General features: G+C 43.6%; 1 protein-coding gene across 3 annotated transcripts in view; it reads left to right on the top strand.

Moving 5' to 3' along the window:
- TRIQK (triple QxxK/R motif containing) overlaps nt 1-21,368 on the top strand; it is a 167,902-nt gene that overhangs the window by 110,331 nt on the left and 36,203 nt on the right. For all 3 annotated transcript variants that reach the window (XM_077270844.1, XM_077270843.1, XM_077270845.1), the window contains one exon: nt 19,057-19,142. In XM_077270844.1, coding sequence (XP_077126959.1) covers nt 19,057-19,142 — 86 coding nt within the window. The remainder of the gene's footprint in view (nt 1-19,056; nt 19,143-21,368) is intronic.

Below are 21,368 nucleotides of genomic sequence, written 5' to 3'. Positions count from 1 at the left end.
CTCTCCATTTCAGCAGATAATCTGAAGCAAGAGAAGGAATATGTTAGGGAACTACTGTATATGCCTGAGCAGCACACTTTCTTTTATAAAATCTCCCTTATTTCTATGAAATATCCTCACATTTTGTGCTATACATTCATAAAACAAGCTAAATAAACTATTGTGATGAATAAAAACATAAAATACCAACCTTACTGAATGTGACGTATTCACATACAATGAGCCTGAGAGATCTGTGCAGCTATATCCTCTCCCCTGAAGCTCTGAAATCCAACTGTGATATCAGGTTTCACAGACCTTCAAGAGACAGGAGACTACCTGGAGGGAGGGGCTTTCCTCACAATCTGGTGAGGAAGGAGAAATGAAAGTAAAAGAGAAGCGCCTGTCAGATCAGTTGGATGTGACGGAGGGATAAAGAGGGTGCTAGCTCCTAGGTCGGGGGGATTAGAGCCCCACGTATTACCCCATCCATGTTTGTGGCTTTATCATCTTAACTGTTTTTCCTTGTAGTTTAGTATACCTTTCTATAGTTTTGTTATTGTTTTAGAAGAAAAAGTGAGCCCCTCGTCTACAACCCCAATTTTTTTTCATATTAAAAAAAGAGGAATTATTTCAGCTATTCGGGGGGGGGGGGGGGGGCAACTGCGGGAAAATTGTGATGGAACTAGTCGGCTACTAAAATGAACTGTTTATTGTGTGTTGCATGATTTACCGGATCTGTCGGACCGGGATCTGTTCTTGCGTGGCCACTTCACCCATCATCTGTACCAATCACTTATTCTTGACTTATATTATTACTGACTTGAAAATGCATTTCTAGAATTGTCTTTATCGTAGAAATTCACAAATCAAATAGACGCCGGGTGGCTTTCTGTAGGTTTTTCCTTAGGCGAGATGCCACCAGTCGGTTGACTCCCATCATGAATTTTCTATAACACAAGGCTTAGTTTAGCTGAACAGTCTGTGTGAATATTAATGAACTTAGAGATTTCGCTGCTCTGTACTTGCAGAAGGTACCTGAAGTTTTCTACATTAGAGCAATATGCTATCTTTCCAATTAATTTACCATGTTCAGACTTTTTATGTCTGGAAAAAATGTTAATTAAACCAAGGTGCTTTTGAAGATCCCGTCTTTAGCATTTTAAGCGAGATTGCAAGTTCTTGATGTTGAATGGTCTCTTGTGGGTTAACTCTTCCAGGAGGTATTATTAATACCCCACAAGAAAAGCACTCGTCTCACCCTGATTAGTGTTTGCACCTATTATACAGAAGAAGGGAATATTCTCACAAACTGCAGTAAAATCACCATAATTTGGATTCAAGATGATGAAAAAGAATAAAATATATCTGTCCAAAAATGATCATCTCAAGGTCCTAGTATATGAAAAGCCTTCTTCCTGCAGTGTAAAATTTTTGACACTGTACAAATGATGATCCCTTAAAAAGGAAATACGTAAGAAAATAGTGCAAAAGAGAGTAATAGTATAACAATTGAATGTATATTATTTTTTTTTATATAGGTTTTTGCCAAATATTTTGTACGTTGATACACAGGTAGAGATGAGACCAGATTGGGGCTGCCCTCGGCTGGCTTCTCCCTGCACCGCTCCAGGTTATTAACAGCTGTATATGTACATACATGGGAGAGACCTGTCAGTCAACTAGAGCGGTGTGAGGAAGACAGACAGGGGCAGCACTGGACTAGTCTGGTCTTTGTCTGTGGTTCCCAGTTGGCTCTTTAAACTACGGTATGTTTTCTCTGAAACTGGAGAAATACGGGTGCCTCTCACAAAATTAGAATATCATCAAAAAGTTAATTTATTTCAGTTCTTCAATACAAAAAGTGAAACTCATATATTATATAGAGTAATTACAGAGTGATCGATTTCAAGTGTTTATTTCTGTTAATGTTGATTATGGCTTACAGCCAATGAAAACTCAAAAGTCATTATCTCCGTAAATTGGAATACTTTATAACACCAGCTTGAAAATTTATTTTAAAATCTGAAATGTTGGCCTACTGAAATGTATGTTCAGAAAATGCACTCAGTGCTTGGTCGAGGCTTCTTTTGCATGAATTGCTGCATCAATGCGGCGTGGCACAGAGGCGATCAGCCTGTGGCACTGCTGAGGTGTTATGGAAGCCCAGGTTGCTTTGATAGCAGCCTTCAGCTCGTCTGCATTGTTGGGTCTGGTGTCTCTCATCTTCCTCTTGACAATATCCCATAGATCCTCTCTGGGGTTAAGGTCAGAAGAGTTTGCTGGCCAATTAAGCACGGTGATACTGTTGTTTGTAAAAACAGGTATTGGTACTTTTGGCAGTGTGGACAGGTGCCAAGTCCTGCTGGAGAATGAAATTTCCATCTCCAAAAAGCTTGTCGGCAGAGGGAAGCATGAAGTGCTCTAAAATTTCTTGGTAGACGGCTGATCTGACTTTGGTCTTGATAAAACACAGTGGACCTACACCAGCAGATGACATGGCTCCCGAAACCATCACTAATTGTGGAAACTTCACATTAGACCTCAAGCAGCTGGGATTGTGTGCCTCCTTGTGGAGTGTGTCAATGACTGCCATCTGGACCTCTGTCAAGGCAGCAGTCTTCCCCATGAGTGTGCAGCCTACTGAAACAGACTAGGGGGCCTTTTTCAGTGATTAGGAAGCCTTTGCAGGTGTTTTTTATTAATCTAATTTACTGAGATAATTTTTGGGGGGTTTTCATTGACTGTAAGCATAATTATCAACATTAACAGAAATAAACACTTGAAATAGATGACTCTGTGTGTAATGACTCTACAGCTTGATTATATGTGGGGATTCCCTAGCAACCAGGCAACCCCCACATGTACTTATGCTGGCAAATAGCTGTAAATCATCCAGCTGCAGCGATGAAAAATAAATCTCTGAGCACTTAAATACTCAGAGACCACCTGAGCGTGCTTGGGAAATCTCGAGTAACGAGTATATTCGCTCATCACTATTTATTAACCCTTCAGATGCTTCACGAGAACTAAAGCAATGTGGAAGAAAAAACTGAACATTTTACTTTTTTCACAAAAATTTGACTGGAATCAAACTTTTTTTATTTTCACAAGGGTACCAGGAGAAAAAGAACCACAGAATTTGTTGTGCAATTTCTCCTGAGTAGGCCGATACCCTGTATGTGAGGGAAAGCCACTGTTTGGGCGCATGGCATGGCTCAGAAGGGTAATAAGCAGCATTTGACTTTTTGAACGCAAAATTGGCTGGAATCAATGGCGGGCACCATATCATATCACGTTTGGAGACCCCCTGATGTACCTAAACAGTGGAAACCCCCAATTCTAACTCCAACCCTTGCCGAAGGCCTAACCCTAGCCCCATCCCTTACCCTAGCTCTAACCCTAGCCACAACCGTTGCCCAACCCTAACCCTAGCTATAACCCGAACCCTAGACCTAGCCCTAATTCTAATGGAAAAAATGAAAAAAACCAAAAATGTATTATTTTTACCTAACTAAGGAGGTCATAAAGGGGGGTTTGATTTACTATAGATAGACCCTATCATAGTGATCAAAATGAACCAATAGGAGAAATCTCCTGTTGTTGCCGGGTGCCGGCTGGCAGATCTTGGCGGGCGCACTGCACATGCGCCAACCATTTTCTTCCCAGAAGAAGAAGCCGAGGGCCTGGAGACAGCTGTAGGGACCGGGAGGGCTCGGGGGGACCCCATTTCTATCTCCTCTGATTTGCTAGATAATATCAGGAGAGAGAAATAATAGGAAATCAGACTTTTTTTTTTTTGCTCTCGACATTTTTCCATGAATAACGGTGATTGCAACACTGGGGTCTGTAAAAACCGACCCGAATCATGATCTCCTGGTAGCTGAGACCCCAGACATTTTCCAACGTTGGGTGGAGCTAAAACCTTATTTTTCAGCACCATTTAACCCCTTAATCCCATATGACGTACTATCCCGTCGAGGTGGGGTGGGCCTTAATTCCCACGGACGGGATAGTACGTCATAGCGATCGGCCGCGCTCACGGGGGGAGCGCGGCCGATCGCGGCCAGGTGTCAGCTGCCTATCGCAGCTGACATCCGGCACTATGTGCCAGGAGCGGTCACGGACCGCCCCCGGCACATTAACCCCCGGCACACCGCGATCAAACATGATCGCGGTGTACCCGGAGGTACAGGGAAGCATCGCGCAGGGAGGTGGCTCCCTGCGTGCTTCCCTGAAACCCCCGGAGCAACGCGATAAGATCGCGTTGCTGCGAGGGTCTCCTACCTCCTATCCCTGCAGGCCCCGGATCCAAAATGACCACGGGGCTGCATCCGGGTCCTGCAGGGATTACTTCCGGGTCCGGAGCAGGCTGCAGATGAAAGCTGCAGCCTGCAGCGATGTGAGTGAGAGCGCCGATCTGATAGAGTGCTGTGCACACTATCAGATCGGCGATCTGTGATGTCCCCCCCTGGGACAAACTAAAAAAGTTTAAAAAAAAATTTCCACATGTGTAAAAAAAAAAAAAATAAATTCCTAAATAAAGAAGAAAAAAAAAATATTATTCCCATAAATACATTTCTTTATCTAAAAAAAACAAAAAAATTAATAAAAGTACACATATTTAGTATCACCACGTGCGTAACGACCCAACCTATAAAACTGTCCCACTAGTTAACCCCTTCAGTGAACACCGTAAGAAAAAAAAAAAAAACGAGCCAAAAAACAATGCTTTATTATCATACCGCCGAACAAAAAGTGAAATAACACGAGATCAAAAAGATGGATATAAATAACCATGGTACCGCTGAAAACGTCATCTTGTCCCGCAAAAAACGAGCCGCCATATAGCATCATAACCAAAAAAATAAAAAAGTTATAGTCCTCAGAATAAAGCGATGCCAAAATTAATTATTTATTAGTTTTTATCGTATAAAAGCGCCAAAACATAAAAAAATGATATAAATGAGGTATCGCTGTAATCGTACTGACCCGACGAATAAAACTGCTTTATCAAGTTTACCAAACGTGGAACGGTATAAACGCCTCCCCCAAAAGAAATTCATGAATAGCTGGTTTTTGGTCATTCTGCCTCACAAAAATCGGAATAAAAAGGGATCAAAAACTGTCACATGTCCGAAAATGTTACCAATAAAAACGTCAACTCGTCCCGCAAAAAACAAGACCTCACATGACTCTGTGGACCAAAATACGGAAAAATTATAGGTCCCAAAATATGGAGACGCAAAAACTTTTTTGCTATAAAAAGCGTCTTTTAGTGTGTGACGGCTGCCAATCATAAAAATCCGATATAAAAAACGCTATAAAAGTAAATCAAACCCCCCTTCATCACCCCCTTAGTTAGGGAAAAATAATAAAATTAAAAAAATGTACTGTATATACTCGAGTATAAGCCGACCCGAGTATAAGCCGACCCCCCTAATTTTGCCACAAAAAACTGGGAAAACTTATTGACTCGAGTATAAGCCTAGGGTGGAAAATGCAGCAGCTACTGGTGAATTTCAAAAATAAAAATAGATGCTCCATACCGTTCATTATGGCCCCATAGCTGTGCCATATAGTGCTCTGCACCATTATTGCCCCATAGCTGTGCCATACAGTGCTCTGCACCATTATTGCCCCATAGCTGTGCCATATAGTGCTCTGCACCATTATTGCCCCATAGCTGTGCCATACAGTGCTCTGCACCATTATTGCCCCATAGCTGTGCTATATAGTGCTCTGCACCGTCCATTATTGCCCCATAGCTGTGCCATAGAGTGCTCTGCACCATTATTGCCCCATAGCTGTGCCATATAGTGCTCTGCACCGTCCATTATTGCCCCATAGCTGTGCCATACAGTGCTCTGCACCATTATTGCCCCAGAGCTGTGCCATACAGTGCTATGCACCATTATTGCCCCATAGCTGTGCCATATAGTGCTCTGCACCGTCCATTATTGCCCCATAGCTGTGCCATACAGTGCTCTGCACCATTATTGCCCCATAGCTGTGCCATACAGTGCTCTGCACCATTATTGCCCCATAGCTGTGCCATATAGTGCTCTGCACCGTCCATTATTGCCCCATAGCTGTGCCATACAGTGCTCTGCACCATTATTGCCCCATAGCTGTGCCATATAGTGCTCTGCACCGTCCATTATTGCCCCATAGCTGTGCTGCTGCTGCAATAAAAATAATAAACCACATACTCACCTGTCTTGCTTGCAGCTCCTCACGTCCCGTCCCGGCGTCTCTCCGCACTGACTGATCAGGCAGAGAGCGGCGCGCACACTATATGCGTCATCGCACCCTCTGACCTGCACAGTCAGTGAGGAGAGAGAGACGCCGGGAAGACAGAGCGACGCCCGGAGTGTGGAACGAGGACAGGTGAATATGTAATACTTACCTGTTCCCGGCGTCCCGCTCCTTCCCCCGGACAGCTGGTCTTCGGTGCCGCAGCCTCTTCCTCTGTCAGCGGTCACCGGCACCGCTGATTAGAGAAATGAATTATGCGGCTCCGCCCCTATGGGAGGTGGAGCAGCCTATTAATTTCTCTAATGAGCGGTCCCACGTGACCGCTGAACAGGGGAAGAGCTGCGGCACCCGGAGACCGTGGGACGGGGAGGGGGAGCGCCAGGATCGCCGGGACTAGGTAAGTATGCCTCGGCGCCCTCTCCCCCTCACCCGCCGACCGTGACTCGAGTATAAGCCGAGGGGGCACTTTCAGCCCAAAAATTTGGGCTGAAAATCTCGGCTTATACTCGAGTATATACGGTATTTATTTCCATTTTCCCATTAGGGCTAGGGTTAGGGCTAGGGTTAGGGCTAGGGTTAGGGTTAGGGTTGGGGCTAGGGTTGGAGCTAAAGTTAGGGTGGGGCTAAAGTTAGGGATAGGGTTGGGGCTAAAGTTAGGGTTGGGGCTAAAGTTAGGGTTGGGGCTAAAGTTAGGGTTAGGGTTTGGATTACATTTACGGTTGGGATTAGGGTTGAGATTAGAATTAGGGGTGTGTCAAGGTTAGGGGTGTGGTTAGGGTTACAGTTGGGACTAGGGCTAGGGGTGTGTTTGGATTAGTTTCAGGTAGAATTGGGGAGTTTCCACTGTTCAGGCACATCAGGGGCTCTCCAAACGCAACATGGCGTCCGATCTCAATTCCAGACAATTCTGCGTTGAAAAAGTAAAACAGTGCTCCTTCCTTTTTTGCCAAATTTCCATTTTTTTCACAAATAAACACAAGTTATATCGAATAAATTTTACCACTAACATGAAGTACAATATCTCACGAGAAAACAATGTCAGAATCGCCAAGATCCGTTGAAGCGTTCCAGAGTTATAACCTCATAAAGGGACAGTGGTCAGAATTGTAAAAATTGGCCCGGTCATTAACGTGCAAACCACCCTCGGGGCTTAAGGGGTTAAAAGCGGCGCTGAGGACCTTTAACTGCCGCTGTTAAAAGGCGTATCGGCGGTCGATAAGGGGGGTTAAACCAAAAAAAGCTCAATTCTGGTCTTACCATCCACAAAATATTGTTCCAATAGCCTTTTGGCTTGTACAGCTGATTTTTAGCATGCTGTAGATGAGCTGCTATGTTCTGGATCACAGTGGCTTTGTCCTTGCTGCCCTGCTATGCACACCATTAATGTTCTGAAAGCGGAGTCATGAACATTAAAGGGGCTGTCCATTCCAAACTGAGAAGTCTGCAGTCACTCTGCAACTGCACAGTTATGAATTCCCCTCCCCCCCCAGTGCACTCATTGTGCACTGTGGGGATTTGCCGGTTATTGATTTGAATCCGGGGGGTATGTATGAGATATATAATTATGCATACTACTGGCCAGTGGGTGCGACCTCACTTCCATACACTTTTGTGGAGCCAGGCCACGCCCATTAGACGGGCCCTGGCCAGGAGTATGTATAACACATAAATAGCCTCCGGTCCCGGCTCAGAAACCGGTGAATCCTCAGTGTGTGCACTAGGGGATTCATAACTCTGCAGTCACACAAACTGACTGTAGACTTATCGTTACAACCAATTTTAATCCCTTAGGCTACGTTCACATTTGCGTTGTGCGACGCAGCGTCGGCGACACAACGCAAGCAAAAACGCAACAAAACGCACGCTAAAACGCTGCGTTTTGCGACGCATGCGTCCTTTTTTGTCGAAAGTTGGACGCAAAAAAAATGCAACTTGCTGCGTCCTGTGCGCCCTGACGCGTGCGCCCACAAAAACGCATGTGTCAAAAAACGCATCACAACGTATGTCCATGCGCCCCCATGTTAAATATAGGGGCGCATGACGCATGCGGCGACGCAGCGGCGCCCGACGCTGCGTCGCACAACGCTAATGTGAACGTAGCCTCACTGACATCAGACGGGATAGTACATCCGATGAAAGTATCCCCCTCTTTGATGTGGGCTTCGGCGGTGAGCCCCACCTCAAAGCCGAGATATGTCAGCTGTTTGTACTGACATATGCCCGCAGTAGCCGCGGGCGGAATCGCGATCCGCCCATGGCTATTAACTAGTTAAATGCCGCTGTCAAACTCTGACAGCGGCATTTAACAAGCGCTTCCGGCCATCCATGCGTCGGCATAACAACCAGAGGTCTCCCTGAAACCTCTGTTTGTTGATGCCGGATTGCTTTGAGGATCATCCTGTGGTCGGTGCTCAAAGCAAGTCTGCAATTCAGCTACATAGAGGCGATCTGAATATCACCTCTGTGTAGCTAAACCGATTAAGATGTGGCAGCTTCTAGCCTCCCATTAAGGCTATTGAAGCATGCCAAAAGTTTAAAAAAAAAAAAAAATATGAAAATAATAGAAAAAACATAAGTTCAAATCACCCCCCCTTTCTCCCCATTCAAAATAAAACAATAAAAATATCAAACATACACATATTTGGTATCGCCGTGTTCAGAATCGCCTGCTCTATCAATAAAAAAAAAGGATTAGCCTGATCGCTAAATGGCGTAGCGAGGAAAAAAATTCAAAACGCCAGAATTATGTTTTTTTTGGTTGCCACGACATTGCATTAAAATGCAATAACGGGAGATCCAAAGATCGTATCTGTACAAAAATGGTATCATAATAAACGTCAGCTCAGCACCCAAAAAATAAGCCCACACCAAACCCTAGATCACGAAAAATGAAGACGCTACGGGTCTCGGAAAATGGCGCAAATTTTATTTTATTTTTTTATTTATTTATTTTTTAGGAAACTTTGGAATTTTTTTCACACTTAGATAAAAAAGAACCTAGACATGTTTGGTGTCTATGAACTCGTAATGACCTGGAAAATAATACTGGCAGGTTACCGTATATACTTAAGTATAAGCCGACCCGAGTATAAGCCGAGACCCCTAATTTTGCCACAAAAAACTGGGAAAACTTTGACTCGAGTATAAGCCTAGGGTGGAAAATGCAGCAGCTACTGGTAAATTTCAAAAATAAAAATGGATACCAATAAAAGTTAAATTAATTGAGATATCAGTAGGTTGTGTTTTTGAATATCCATATTGAATCAGGAGCCCCATATAATGCTCCATACAGTTCATGATGGGCCCCATAAGATGCTCCATATTAAAATATGCCCCATATAATGCTGCACAAATGTTGATTATGGCCTCATAAGATGCTCCATACAGACATTTGCCCCATACAATGCTACACAAATGTTGATTATGGCCCCATAAGATGCTCCATAGAATAATATGCCCTATATAATGCTCCACAAATGCTGATTATGGCCCCATAAGAAGCTCCATAGAGAAATTTGCCCCATATAATGGTGCACATGGCCCCATAAGATGCTCCATACAGATATTTGCCCCATATAATGCTGCACATGGCCCCATACAGATATTTGCCCCATATAATGCTGCACATGGCCCCATAAGATGCTCCATACAGACATTTGCCCCATGTGCTGTTGCTGCGATTAAAAGAAAAAAATCACATACTCACCTCTCAGGCCCCCGACACTTGCTATATTCACCCGTCCGCGTTCCACCGACGGCCGCCACTGTGTCTTCCCCATCCTCTGGACGTTCAGGCAGAGGGCGGTGCGCACACTAATCGCAACGGGGAAGGGGTGAATATCGCGCACTGCGTTATACTCACCTGCTCCTGGCGCGGTGCAGTCCCTGGTTCTCTGGCGCCGGCAGCTTCTTCTTGTATTGAGCGGTCACATGGTACCGCTCATTACAGTAATAAATATGCGGCTCCACCCCTATGGGAGTGGAGCCGGGTCCATATTCATTACTGTAATGAGCGGTACCATGTGACCGCTCACTACAGGAAGAAGCTGCCAGCACCCGGAGAACCAGGGACCGCGCCAGAAGCAGGTGAGTATTATTAGACAGCTGCTGCTCCACCTCCCCTGCCGACCCCTGGGTATGACTCGAGTATAAGCCGAGAGGGGCAATTTCAACCTAAAAAATGGGCTGAAATTCTCGGCTTATACTCGAGTATATACGGTAATTTTAACATTTAGTGAACCTAGCAAAAAAGTCAAACAGAAAACAAGGTGAGATTGCACTTTTTTTTGCAATTTCACCGCACTTGGAATTTTGTTCCCCATTTTTTTGTTACATTACATGATAAAACCAATGGTATCGTTCAAAAATACAACTCGTCCCGCAAAAAAATAAGCCCTCTCATGGCCATATTGACGGAAAAATAAAATAGTTATGGCTCTGGAACGAAGGGGAGAGAAAAATGAAAACGCAAAACCGAAAAAAGCTCCGGTTATGAAGGGGTTAATAGCTTCCTTGAGAGAAGCCTTCAATTGCTTAGATGTTATCTTAGGTTCCTTTTGTAACCTCATGGACTATTAAACTCCTAAAGGTACCGTCAACTGAGCAACTTTCCAACGAGAACGACAGCGATCCGTGACGTTGCAGCGTCCTGGATAGCGATGTCGTTGTGTTTGACACGCAGCAGCGATCAGGATCCTGCTGTGACATCGCTGGTCGGAGCTAGAAGTCCAGAACTTTATTTCGTCGCTGGATCACCCGCTGTCACACACACCGATCCAGCGATGTGTTCGCTTGTAGCCAGGGTAAACATCGGGTTACTAAGCGCAGGGCCGCGCTTAGTAACCCGATGTTTACCCTGGTTACCATTGTAAATGTAAAAAAAAAAAAAACACTACATATTCACCTTCTGATGTCTGTCACGTCCCTCGCCGTCAGCTTCCCGCACTGACTGTGAGTGCCGGCCGTAAAGTAAAAGCAGAGCACAGCGGTGACGCCACCGCTGTGCTGTGCTTTACGGCCGGCACTGACACAGTCAGTGCGGGAAGCTGACGGCGAGGGACGTGACAGACATCAGAAGGTGAGTATGTAGTGGTTTTTTTTTTTACATTTACAATGGTAACCAGGGTAAACATCGGGTTACGAAGCGCGGCCCTGCGCTTAGTAACCCGATGTTTACCCTGGTTACCCGGGGACTTCGGCATTGTTGCTCGCTGGAGAGCTGTCTTTGTGACAGCTCTCCAGCGACCACACAACGACTTACCAACGATCACGGCCAGGTCGTATCGCTGGTCGTGATCGTTGGTAAATCGTTTAGTGTAACGGAACCTTTACTCTTGGTGTAATCCTTGTTGGTCAATCCACTCCTCTGGAAGGTAAGGCCATGTGCACACGTTTGATTATTTGGTGAGTTTTTTTACCTCCTTATTTGTAAGCCAAAGCCAGGAGTGGGTAAAGATTCCAGAAGTGGTGACGTGTTTATATTTATACGTTTGCTCTGACTGTTCCACTGGTTTTTGCTTACATTCAGTATTTGGTGAGTTTTTCACCTCTGTATTTGTGCGTGCGTGACCTAATAATGGTCTGGAATTTTTCTACATTTGTACATAATCTGTCTGACTGGATTTCAAACTCTTTAGCGATAGTTTTGTAACCTTTTCCAGCCTGATGAGCATCAAGGACTCTTCTTCTGAGGTCCTCAAAAATCTCCTTTATTCGTTCCATGATTTATTTCCACAAACTTGTGATTATCAAACGTTGATCCTTGTTCTTTTAATTAAATTGGATAACCAACTCACCTGATTGCCAGTGCATTGATTGAAAACACCAGACTCTAATTTCGTCCTCAAATCCGCTTATCCTATAGATTAACAGACATGTGATACTGGATCATTTTTCTCAATAAAAAAAACAACAAAATCTGATATTTTTGACTCGTTTGATTTCGTTTTAATCTACTTTTAGCACTGTGTGAAAATCCAATGTAGTTTTAGATCAATTGTGTGTTGAAATATGTAAAATACTGAAGTGTCCACAAACCTTCAATGCTGCTTGAATGTGAATTTAAAAAAAATAAAGTTCTAATCTTTTGGAACATGGGAGGCAAAAGCTAAGAAATAGTTTTTAATCCTGAATGACAATAATTAATGCTATAGATTTTTTTTTTCTTCTTTTACTTTTAAAATGCATGTTATAAAAATGTATGTATTAGTTTTATATTACATTGTAGAGCAACATATATCATGGGTCCAAACTTTATAGTCGAACATTTGTTTAATTTTTGGAGATAGAAGTTGGAAAAAGACCTGTAAGTATAATCCCTATGTGGAGCACAGTACAGGAACAGTGAGGTACAAGCAGATGGGACTCGATGGTAACCTGATCCCTAAGTGACTAATTATTACCCTTTTATACCAGAGTTCATTGCGTAACTTCCTATCCCCTTTGGATCTTGAAAACTTGTCTACAGAAACGGAGCTTAAGAAATATTTCACCCACATGTCTGTTTCTAGTTAATGAAAATAGATTAGGTCGAAACGAAGCCATTAAATATTTCTATCAATTACTTCTGTGTAAAAGTAAATGTGACTATATATATGTTTTCTATAAAAATATGTATTTAGTTATGAAAGTTAAATTTTGTTAAAGAATAAAATGAATAGTGGGCAGCATGTATCAGACACTTGTCTGTATGATTTCAGTCAGGTATGTTTGACTTCAAAACACTGCCAGTTACCGAAGAATACTGGAGACTACTCGGATAGGCGGGTCCCCTGCGGCTTCTTCCCGCTTGCTGCCCTGGAGCAACAGGTCTTTGTGTATGTGTCTGTATAGGGTAAGATCTGTCAATCCAGGGCTGCAGGCTGGGAGAAGCTGCCAGGGACCCGCCTATACAACTAGTCTCCCATTCAGTTTGGTTCATGGCATTTATTAAAGTATGTTTTTCTCTGAAATACTGTACTAATTCAGAGCCAAACATAAATGGATCGGGCAGCATGAAGTTCCCTTTAAGCAGTAATCTGAGGTTAAAGGCCCCGTCTCACATAGCGAGATCGCTAGCGAGATCGCTGCTGAGTCACAAGTTTTGTGACGCAACACTGTCTTCACTGTTAACCAGGGTAAACATCGGGTTACTAAGCGCAGGGCCGCGCTTAGTAACCCGATGTTTACCCTGGTTACCATCGTAAATGTAAAAAAAACAAACCAGTACATACTCACATTCCGGTGTCCGTCAGGTCCCTGGCCGTCTGCTTCCCGCACTGACTGACTGCCGACCGTAAAGTGAAAGCACCGCTCTGCTGTTAGGGCCGGCGCTCAGTCAGTGCAGGAAGCGGACGCCGGGGGACGCGAAGGTGAGTATGTAGTGTTTGTTATTTTACATTTTACACTGGTAACCAGGGTAAACATCGGGTTACTAAGCGTGGCCCTGCGCTTAGCAACCCGATGTTTACCCTGGTTACCCGGGGACCTCGGCATCGTTGGTCGCTGGAGAGCGGTCTCTGTGACAGCTCTCCAGCGACCAAACAGCGACGCTGCAGCGATCGGCATCGTTGTCTGTATCGCTGCAGCATCGCTATGTGTGACGGGGCCTTAACTCTTCCTTCATACCTACCGGAGTTATATCAGATGCATTTTCTGATTTCACAATACAAGCTGCATGAGCTAAAGCCCCTTTAGAAAAAGGCTTAGGTAGGCCTTAAGGCCCCGTCACACATAGCGATGCTGCAGCGATACAGACAACGATGCCAATCGCTGCAGCGTCGCTGTGTGGTCGCTGGAGAGCTGTCACACAGACGGCTCTCCAGCGACCAACGATGCCGAAGTCCCCTGGTAACCAGGGTAAACATCGGGTTACCAAGCGCAGGGCCGCGCTTAGTAACCCGATGTTTACCCTGGTTACCATCGTAAATGTAAAAAAACAAACACTACATACTCACCTTCGCATCCCCCGGCGTCCGCTTCCTGCACTGACTGAGCGCCGGCCCTAACAGCAGAGCGGTGACGTCACCGCTGTGCTGTACTTTCACTTTACGGCCGGCAGTCAGTCAGAGCGGGAAGCAGACGGCAAGGGACCTGACGGGCACCGGAATGTGAGTATGTAGTGTTTTTTTTTTTTTTTTACATTTACGATGGTAACCAGGGTAAACATCGGGTTACTAAGCGCGGCCCTGCGCTTAGTAACCCGATGTTTACCCTGGTTACCAGTGAAGACATCGCTGAATCCGTGTCACAAACACCGATTCAGCGATGTCAGCGGGACCTCAACGACCAAAAAAAGGTCCAGGCCATTCCGACACGACCAGCGATCTCACAGCAGGGGCCTGGTCGCTGGTACGTGTCAAACATAGCGAGATCGCTACTGAGGTCGCTGTTGCGTCACAAAACTTTTTTTTTTTTGTCATCTCAATAGATTTTATTTTTGTTGACGGCTGTATGAGGATTTTATTTGTTGAATGAGCTGTATCAATCTGTGGCACCATTTCTGTGGGTTACTATTATGGTAATGCCAAATCTATATAGATTTTTTATAACCCGTTACTGACATTTGATGCTTTTCTGCATCATAAGCGAGGAGGAGTTCCCACAACATATGTAATTGTGATAGTGGGGGCTAATCTCGTGGCCGAACTAGTGCAGCATCCAGGATCAGCGTCAACACAGATCTTGGCTGTTTAATCCTCTAGATGCTATGGTTGATGACACCACAGCATCTAGTTGATTATGAGACATAGGAGGTTCCCTCTTTTGCCCCATCAGCACCCTGCGACACGATCGCAGAGTGCCGACAGTTGCAATGCCAACTTAAGGCCAAGCAATGACCTCCGAGTCTTTCCCTGTTTGAATGTTGGTTTAATGGACTGCAATACGAAGTGTAAAATGCTCCAAAGTGAGACGGAGATTAGAAAAAAAAAATTATAATGGGCTAAAATTACTAAAAAATGTTTTGCCATTTAAAAAAGCAGATTTTACGTTGTATAAAAGAAAAAAAAACACCTAATTTCAAAATGTGGAAAGACCCAAATTATAAAACTTTTACATATAACATATTTACATTTAACTTGCACAGTGACAATTTGATTTTTTTCTTTCAAATATTCGTTTGTAAAAAAAAAAAAAAAAATCATAATACCACATAAAATGTAATGTAGAACTGTCAAAAATTTGTGTTTTTTATTAAAGCGGTTTCACTGAAAATGACCTTGTGTTGCAAAAAAAAAGCCTTTTTTAATTTTCTCATCAACAAATCATACAGTTATAGCTCTAAGTATATGGCAAAGAAAATTCAAATTATTTTTTTTGCAAAAAGTTGTGTGAAAGTACCACTTACCACAACTTTATTGTACGGGTCCGTACAATTACAGCAATTTCAGATTTATCTAGGTTTTTTATTGCTTCTACCGCACAGTGAACGTCCTAAAAAGAATCAATAAAACCAATTTCTGAATTGCTGTTCTTTGTTCACTCCACATCCAATAAAATTGGAGTAAAAGGCATTAAAAAAAGCTATGTGCTCCAAATCTGTTTCAGTGAAAAATTCAACTCCACCCACAAAAACAAGCCCAAACGAAAAAACAAATTAGTGTGCAGAAGTCGCAGAACATGAAAAAAAATATATAAATCTCTTGTTGTTGGTTACTGCAGGTTGTAGGCTTGTCGGAAGAGGTGGGTCTTCAGGTTCCTTTTGAAGGTTTCCACAGTAGGCCAGAGTCTGATATGTTGGGTAGAGAGTTCCAGAGTAGGGGGGATGCACGGGAGAAATCTTGTATACGATTGTGGGAAGAGGAGATAAGAGGGGAGTAGAGAAGGAGATCTTGTGAGGATCGGAGGTTGCGTGCAGGTAAGTACCGGGAGATGAGGTCACAGATGTATGGAGGAGACAGGATGTGGATGGCTTTTGTATTTCATGGTTAGGGTTTTGAACTGGAGTCTCTGGGCAATGGGGAGCCAGTGAAGGGATTGACAGTGCACTACTATGCTGAGCACTTGTTTCAGGGTTTCCATCTAAATAAACAAAAAAAAGCATAATTCCAAGAAATGCTCAGCTGGAACCATTCACTAAAATGAGGCAGAAGTGAGTCACTTTGCACTCTGTTTTATTAATGGTGTCCATCCTTTAGGGGTGCACAAAAGCATGGTGGACCATGTTTTTGTGTACAGTTAAAGATGTGACACAGTCTGGCGTGGCTGCTGTTCACTCTCATATTAATGATTCTCTGTATAAGGGCTCGCTCACACCACCGTTATTTTATCGAATATGCCCTTGGACCAATGTTATACTATGGGGCAGTTCTAATTACCAATTTAACGAATTGGTCTGTGAAAAAAAAAAATCGCAGTATGCTGAAGTTTTACTACAAAATCAGAAGACACTCACCCATTAAAGTCTATGGATGCGGGGAAAACATCGGTCTGCACTACGATGACATCCGAGTGTAGTCTGATTTCAGTGGGCTCACAAAATGGAGAAGATTGAGAAATTCTGTTCTCCATTTTTTTCTTACCTGTACTACGATTCTTTAGAATCTGATCACACGAAGCTGTCACTCGTATCAGAATTTGATCAGAGTGTCATTACTAGTGATGAGCGAGTGTACTAGTTGCTCGGGTGACCTTCGAGTATTTGTTATTGCTTGGAGATATAGTTTTCATCGCCTCAGTTGCATGATTTACGGCTTCCAGATACGCTGAATACATGTGGGAATTCCCTAACTAGCAAACAGGCATTCCTCACATGTATTCAGCGTATCTGGAAGCCAAAAATCATGCAACTGAGGCGATGAAAACTATATCTCCGAGCAATAACAAATACTCGGAGATCACCCGAGCGTGCTCTGGAAAACCTGAGCAACGAGTACACTCGCTCATCACTAGTCATTACCATAATGGAACCAATTTTCTGAGAGAAGAGAATATATGGTCATGTGATCCAGGTCCTATTCACAGACTGATTACTGCACTCCTCATCTTCAGTGCTGCAGTTAAAAAATACTCAAGACAGACTGTGTTGTATAAGTAATTTAGGGCTTTCCCTCCTTTTTCTTAAAAGTATTCAGTTGAAGGCTGCTGCTTACCTTGCCTCAACTTTTATACTGGCTTTGATAGTGAGTCTATTGTGATTGGCTGTGCTACACCATGTGACGTGATATCAGCAAGGCTGAGGTCTTAAGTCTTCTGTGGCTAATGTATTCTTCTGCAGTTTGTCAAATGGCACTGTGCTTTTTTTTTTGCCATTTATTGCCGTTTTTTCAAATTCCCCGGCATCTGTATATTTCCTACAATTTAACACAAATTAGATTTTCATCTCTAATACAAATGCTCAAACTGTGTCCAAATATGCATCTACAAAAAATGGATAGGGGGTACTTCTGCATGGCATTTTTGGAGATAAAGCTACTGTAACCTCTGTAGCGTTTCCCTTACTTCGGGTCTTGGGGGACATTCGCTTTGCACGGGAATGCACGATATCTCACAGAAATCAATCCATACCGTTTATTAACCGTCTCAGGCTCTGTAGATGCAGCCTTTCCGTGCGCTTCCAAGAAGTTCAATCACAGGCACCTCCAACAAACAGGCCATCAGTCCATGATCTTACCAAGTGCTTACAGGACTCCAGTCCATCCCAGGACAATCCAACACTCCAACACCATTCCAGGACTCACACTCTTACCAGGTGCTTGCAGAACTCCAGTCCATACCAGGACAATCCCAACACCCTCGAGCATTCAGTCCATAGCCTCAGCAGTGCTTCCAGGACAATCCAACACATAGGCTATTGCAGGACTCACTCTCTTCAGTGCTTCCAGGACATCTCCACTGCCAGGAGACTCCAACACTGACTGTCCACTAGGTCCACGGTCTCAGGTGCTTCCAGGAAGACTCCACTCACAGGAGCTTCCAACACCGACCGTCCAGGACCTTGCACATGGGCCACACAGATCCATACACTCTGAACCTACAGGAACCATGTGACTCACACCCTGGTCACATTACATACCTGTAACCACTCCCCTGGGTGGGAGTGTGGGTGTGTGTGGCTAGTTTGATCCTCCCTTCTCTCATAACTAGCCCTGCCAGTCTCCCTTTAGAACTACACAATTACTTGTGGGACTACAGGTCCCAGAACACAAAATAACGTTATACTGACAGCGCAGAGTGTCCTCCTCTGCGACACACATACCGGCCATTTATAATCCTGCCGGACTTTCTCTCACCACCACAGTTATACATCCAAGCGCATCCTGCAGCGCACACACCGAGCCCCCTGGCTGTAAGATTGGTCACTGCACCACACCTCCCCAATGGAATACGCTGTGGAGCACTATATACGTGCATAAGGCTCTGGTCATAGTGCTGCTCTTCTTTCTGAGATTTATCTCGGATCGCATTGTCTACTATCAATTCAATGGGGTGAGCTATAATCCATACAAAGAAGCCGATTATGTTTATTATTTTTATTCTTATACAAAACCTTTTTAATAGTATTTTTCTTTTCTTCATTTCTTTGTATATAGACGCATATTCTGTACATTTGTCTCCTGACTATCTGTCTAATACTTAGAAATATATAGCACGCGCTTTTTAGATCTAATTTCAGGACGGCGTCTCTTTATGAATTCTATGCAGATTCCCTCGCGGTGCTGTAAATAATCTTTGCGTGTCGCTATACTTGTACGCCTCTGTTTATTGCGGCTGAACATTATTGCACGTTTGCGATGGTGGGTATTTTTAATAATAAAGAAAAAAAAAACCTCGAATCGATAATGCTAAAATAATTACGAGTGTACATTTAGTCATCAATTATTTATTCTATTTCTACTTTAGGAAGGCAAGACTACAAGAAAAACAAGCCTGTATTAAAAGCAACACGGCTAAAAGCAGAAGCCAAGAAAACAGCAATCGGGATTAAGGTAGACATGTATTTGATAACTCACATTAACTTTCGCTGCATGTCTACTTCCCTTCTCCCCCAGGATGTGCTGTGTGAATATTGATTTCTGAGAGAGATTGCTTCTGACACTTCAAACCCTGAGTACAATGTCTGCACCTAAAATATTTATCACGCGCTGCCTTACTTAAAGCATCGATTAACCCTTTGATTGCTGCAAACAATAGATTTAAAGGCATGTCAAGGGTCCTTGTGTTAAATGGTACGAACGCCGCTGTGACTCTGTAATGTGTCATTTTGATAGAAGAAACTTGGAAAATCCCAATATTCAGGTTTTATTATTTTCTTACCATCATGTTTCTGGTGACGCACATGCCAAGTATATGTATTTCATAATGGTATGTAACCTTCACGTTGCATACAGTAGAAATGCGGGGAAGAGGTTTGTACTGTTCGCTCTGGTTTTTAGGTTCTGGTTCTTCAGGGAGAATTGCATTAATAGTTTTCCAGGCTTTATATTGGTCAGCAAAGACTTTGTGCGTTTCATCCTGACGTGTGCAAATGCGTTCTTCACCCTGAAGTTTTTCTTGGATTTGGATAAAGAGTCTTAATTTCTTCAAAAATAAATTAAAAACAAATTCAAAACAATGTCACAAAATGCTACCGAAATCCTGATTCTTAATGAATCCTGCGCATCTGAATTGTGGCATGCAATCTCCGCATGTCTTGCTACAAATCTTACCCCAGCCGGGGACTGGAACACCACCACTTGTCAAGAATTTGAGTGGGAGTTACCATGCCCCAATCCTGCCTCAGCTCTGTCCAGCTTGGCAGGAGACCACTAAGGCTACGTTCACATTTGCGTTGTGCGCCGCAGCGTCGGCGCCGCAGCGCACAACGCAAACAAAAACGCGGCAAAACGCACGCTAAAACGCTGCGTTTTGCGCCGCATGCGTCGTTTTTGCCCGCAAGTTGGACGCAAAAAAAATGCAACTTGAAGCGTTTCTTGCGTCCAACGCTTGCGGCCATGCGGCGCAAAACGCAGCACAACGCATGTCCATGCGCCCCCATGTTAAGTATAGGGGCGCATGACGCATGCGGCGCCGCTGCGGCGCTGACCGCAAATGTGAACGTAGCCTAAAAACCACATAACTTTAGCGCAGTTTTATGCTGCGCCAATGCATTGTCTTTTCAAAGCTTTTTACACCAGAATTCCTGCGTAAAAGCTTTAATGAATCAGGGCCTTGGCTGTCTGAGTGTAGCTCATGGTTCTTGTTGAGCAATTAAAAGGAACATCTTAAGGAGCTTGAACTGGATAATGAAACGGCACTGCAGCATAGTGTTTGGGAGAGAAGGCAGCAAAATATAGTGAAAAAATCATGCTTGGAGAATAATTAAAAAAAAAAAATACTCACTTTCTTTGTACATTGATGTAAACAGTCAAATAGGGTTCAAAAGTAGACATACACTTTAAGTACTTATGGATTGCAAATACTTAGAGGGCATGCATCATGATTGATGTTATGTACCTGTATATATTAAAATTCAACTGGTGTATGATGCACCAATTATATGAAGAGTGAAGGGTCCGTCTGCTACAAATAGGAGTCTTTGAAGAGTCCAAATGTTTGTTCTGTATCCTCCAGCTACGTTTTAAAGAGTAACAGTCCTTTTAATTATTATTTCATAAATCAATAATGCACATTAAATTAAGCAACTTTGTAATATATTTTATCTGAGAAATCGGCTTTTTTTTCTCCTCTTGGACCGATCATTCATCCATAATACCCTGGTAAAATCTGTATTAACCCCTTAACGACCAGAGGTATTTTTGTTTTTGCATTTCCATTTTTCGCTCCCATTCTTCCCAGAGCCATATCTTTATTTTTCCGTCAATATGGCCATGTGAGGGCTTGTTTTTTGCAGGACGAGTTAGGCCTTTTTCACACTTCTGTCTTTTCTCTCCCGTCGAAAACCGTCGAGTTTTGAAAAACAGGATCCTGCACGTTTTTCTGCAGGATCCTGTTTTTTCTCATAGACTTGTATTAGCGACGGATTGTGATGGATGGCCATCTGTTTTATCCGTCGTGCACTGGATCCGTCGGAAAATTGCTGTCCGTCGGGCGGGGACAACGCACAGAGGAACGTTTTTTTCTGCACGTCGGAAAATCGCTCAGCGACGGGTCCTGCGCTGTCCGTCGTTGGCTATAATAGAAGCCTATGGGCGCAGGATCCATCGCTGACCATC

The sequence above is a fragment of the Ranitomeya variabilis genome, chromosome 6 (genome assembly GCF_051348905.1).
Source record: "Ranitomeya variabilis isolate aRanVar5 chromosome 6, aRanVar5.hap1, whole genome shotgun sequence".
NCBI lineage: Eukaryota > Metazoa > Chordata > Amphibia > Anura > Dendrobatidae > Ranitomeya > Ranitomeya variabilis.
This window is presented reverse-complemented; position numbering and strand designations above follow the sequence as displayed.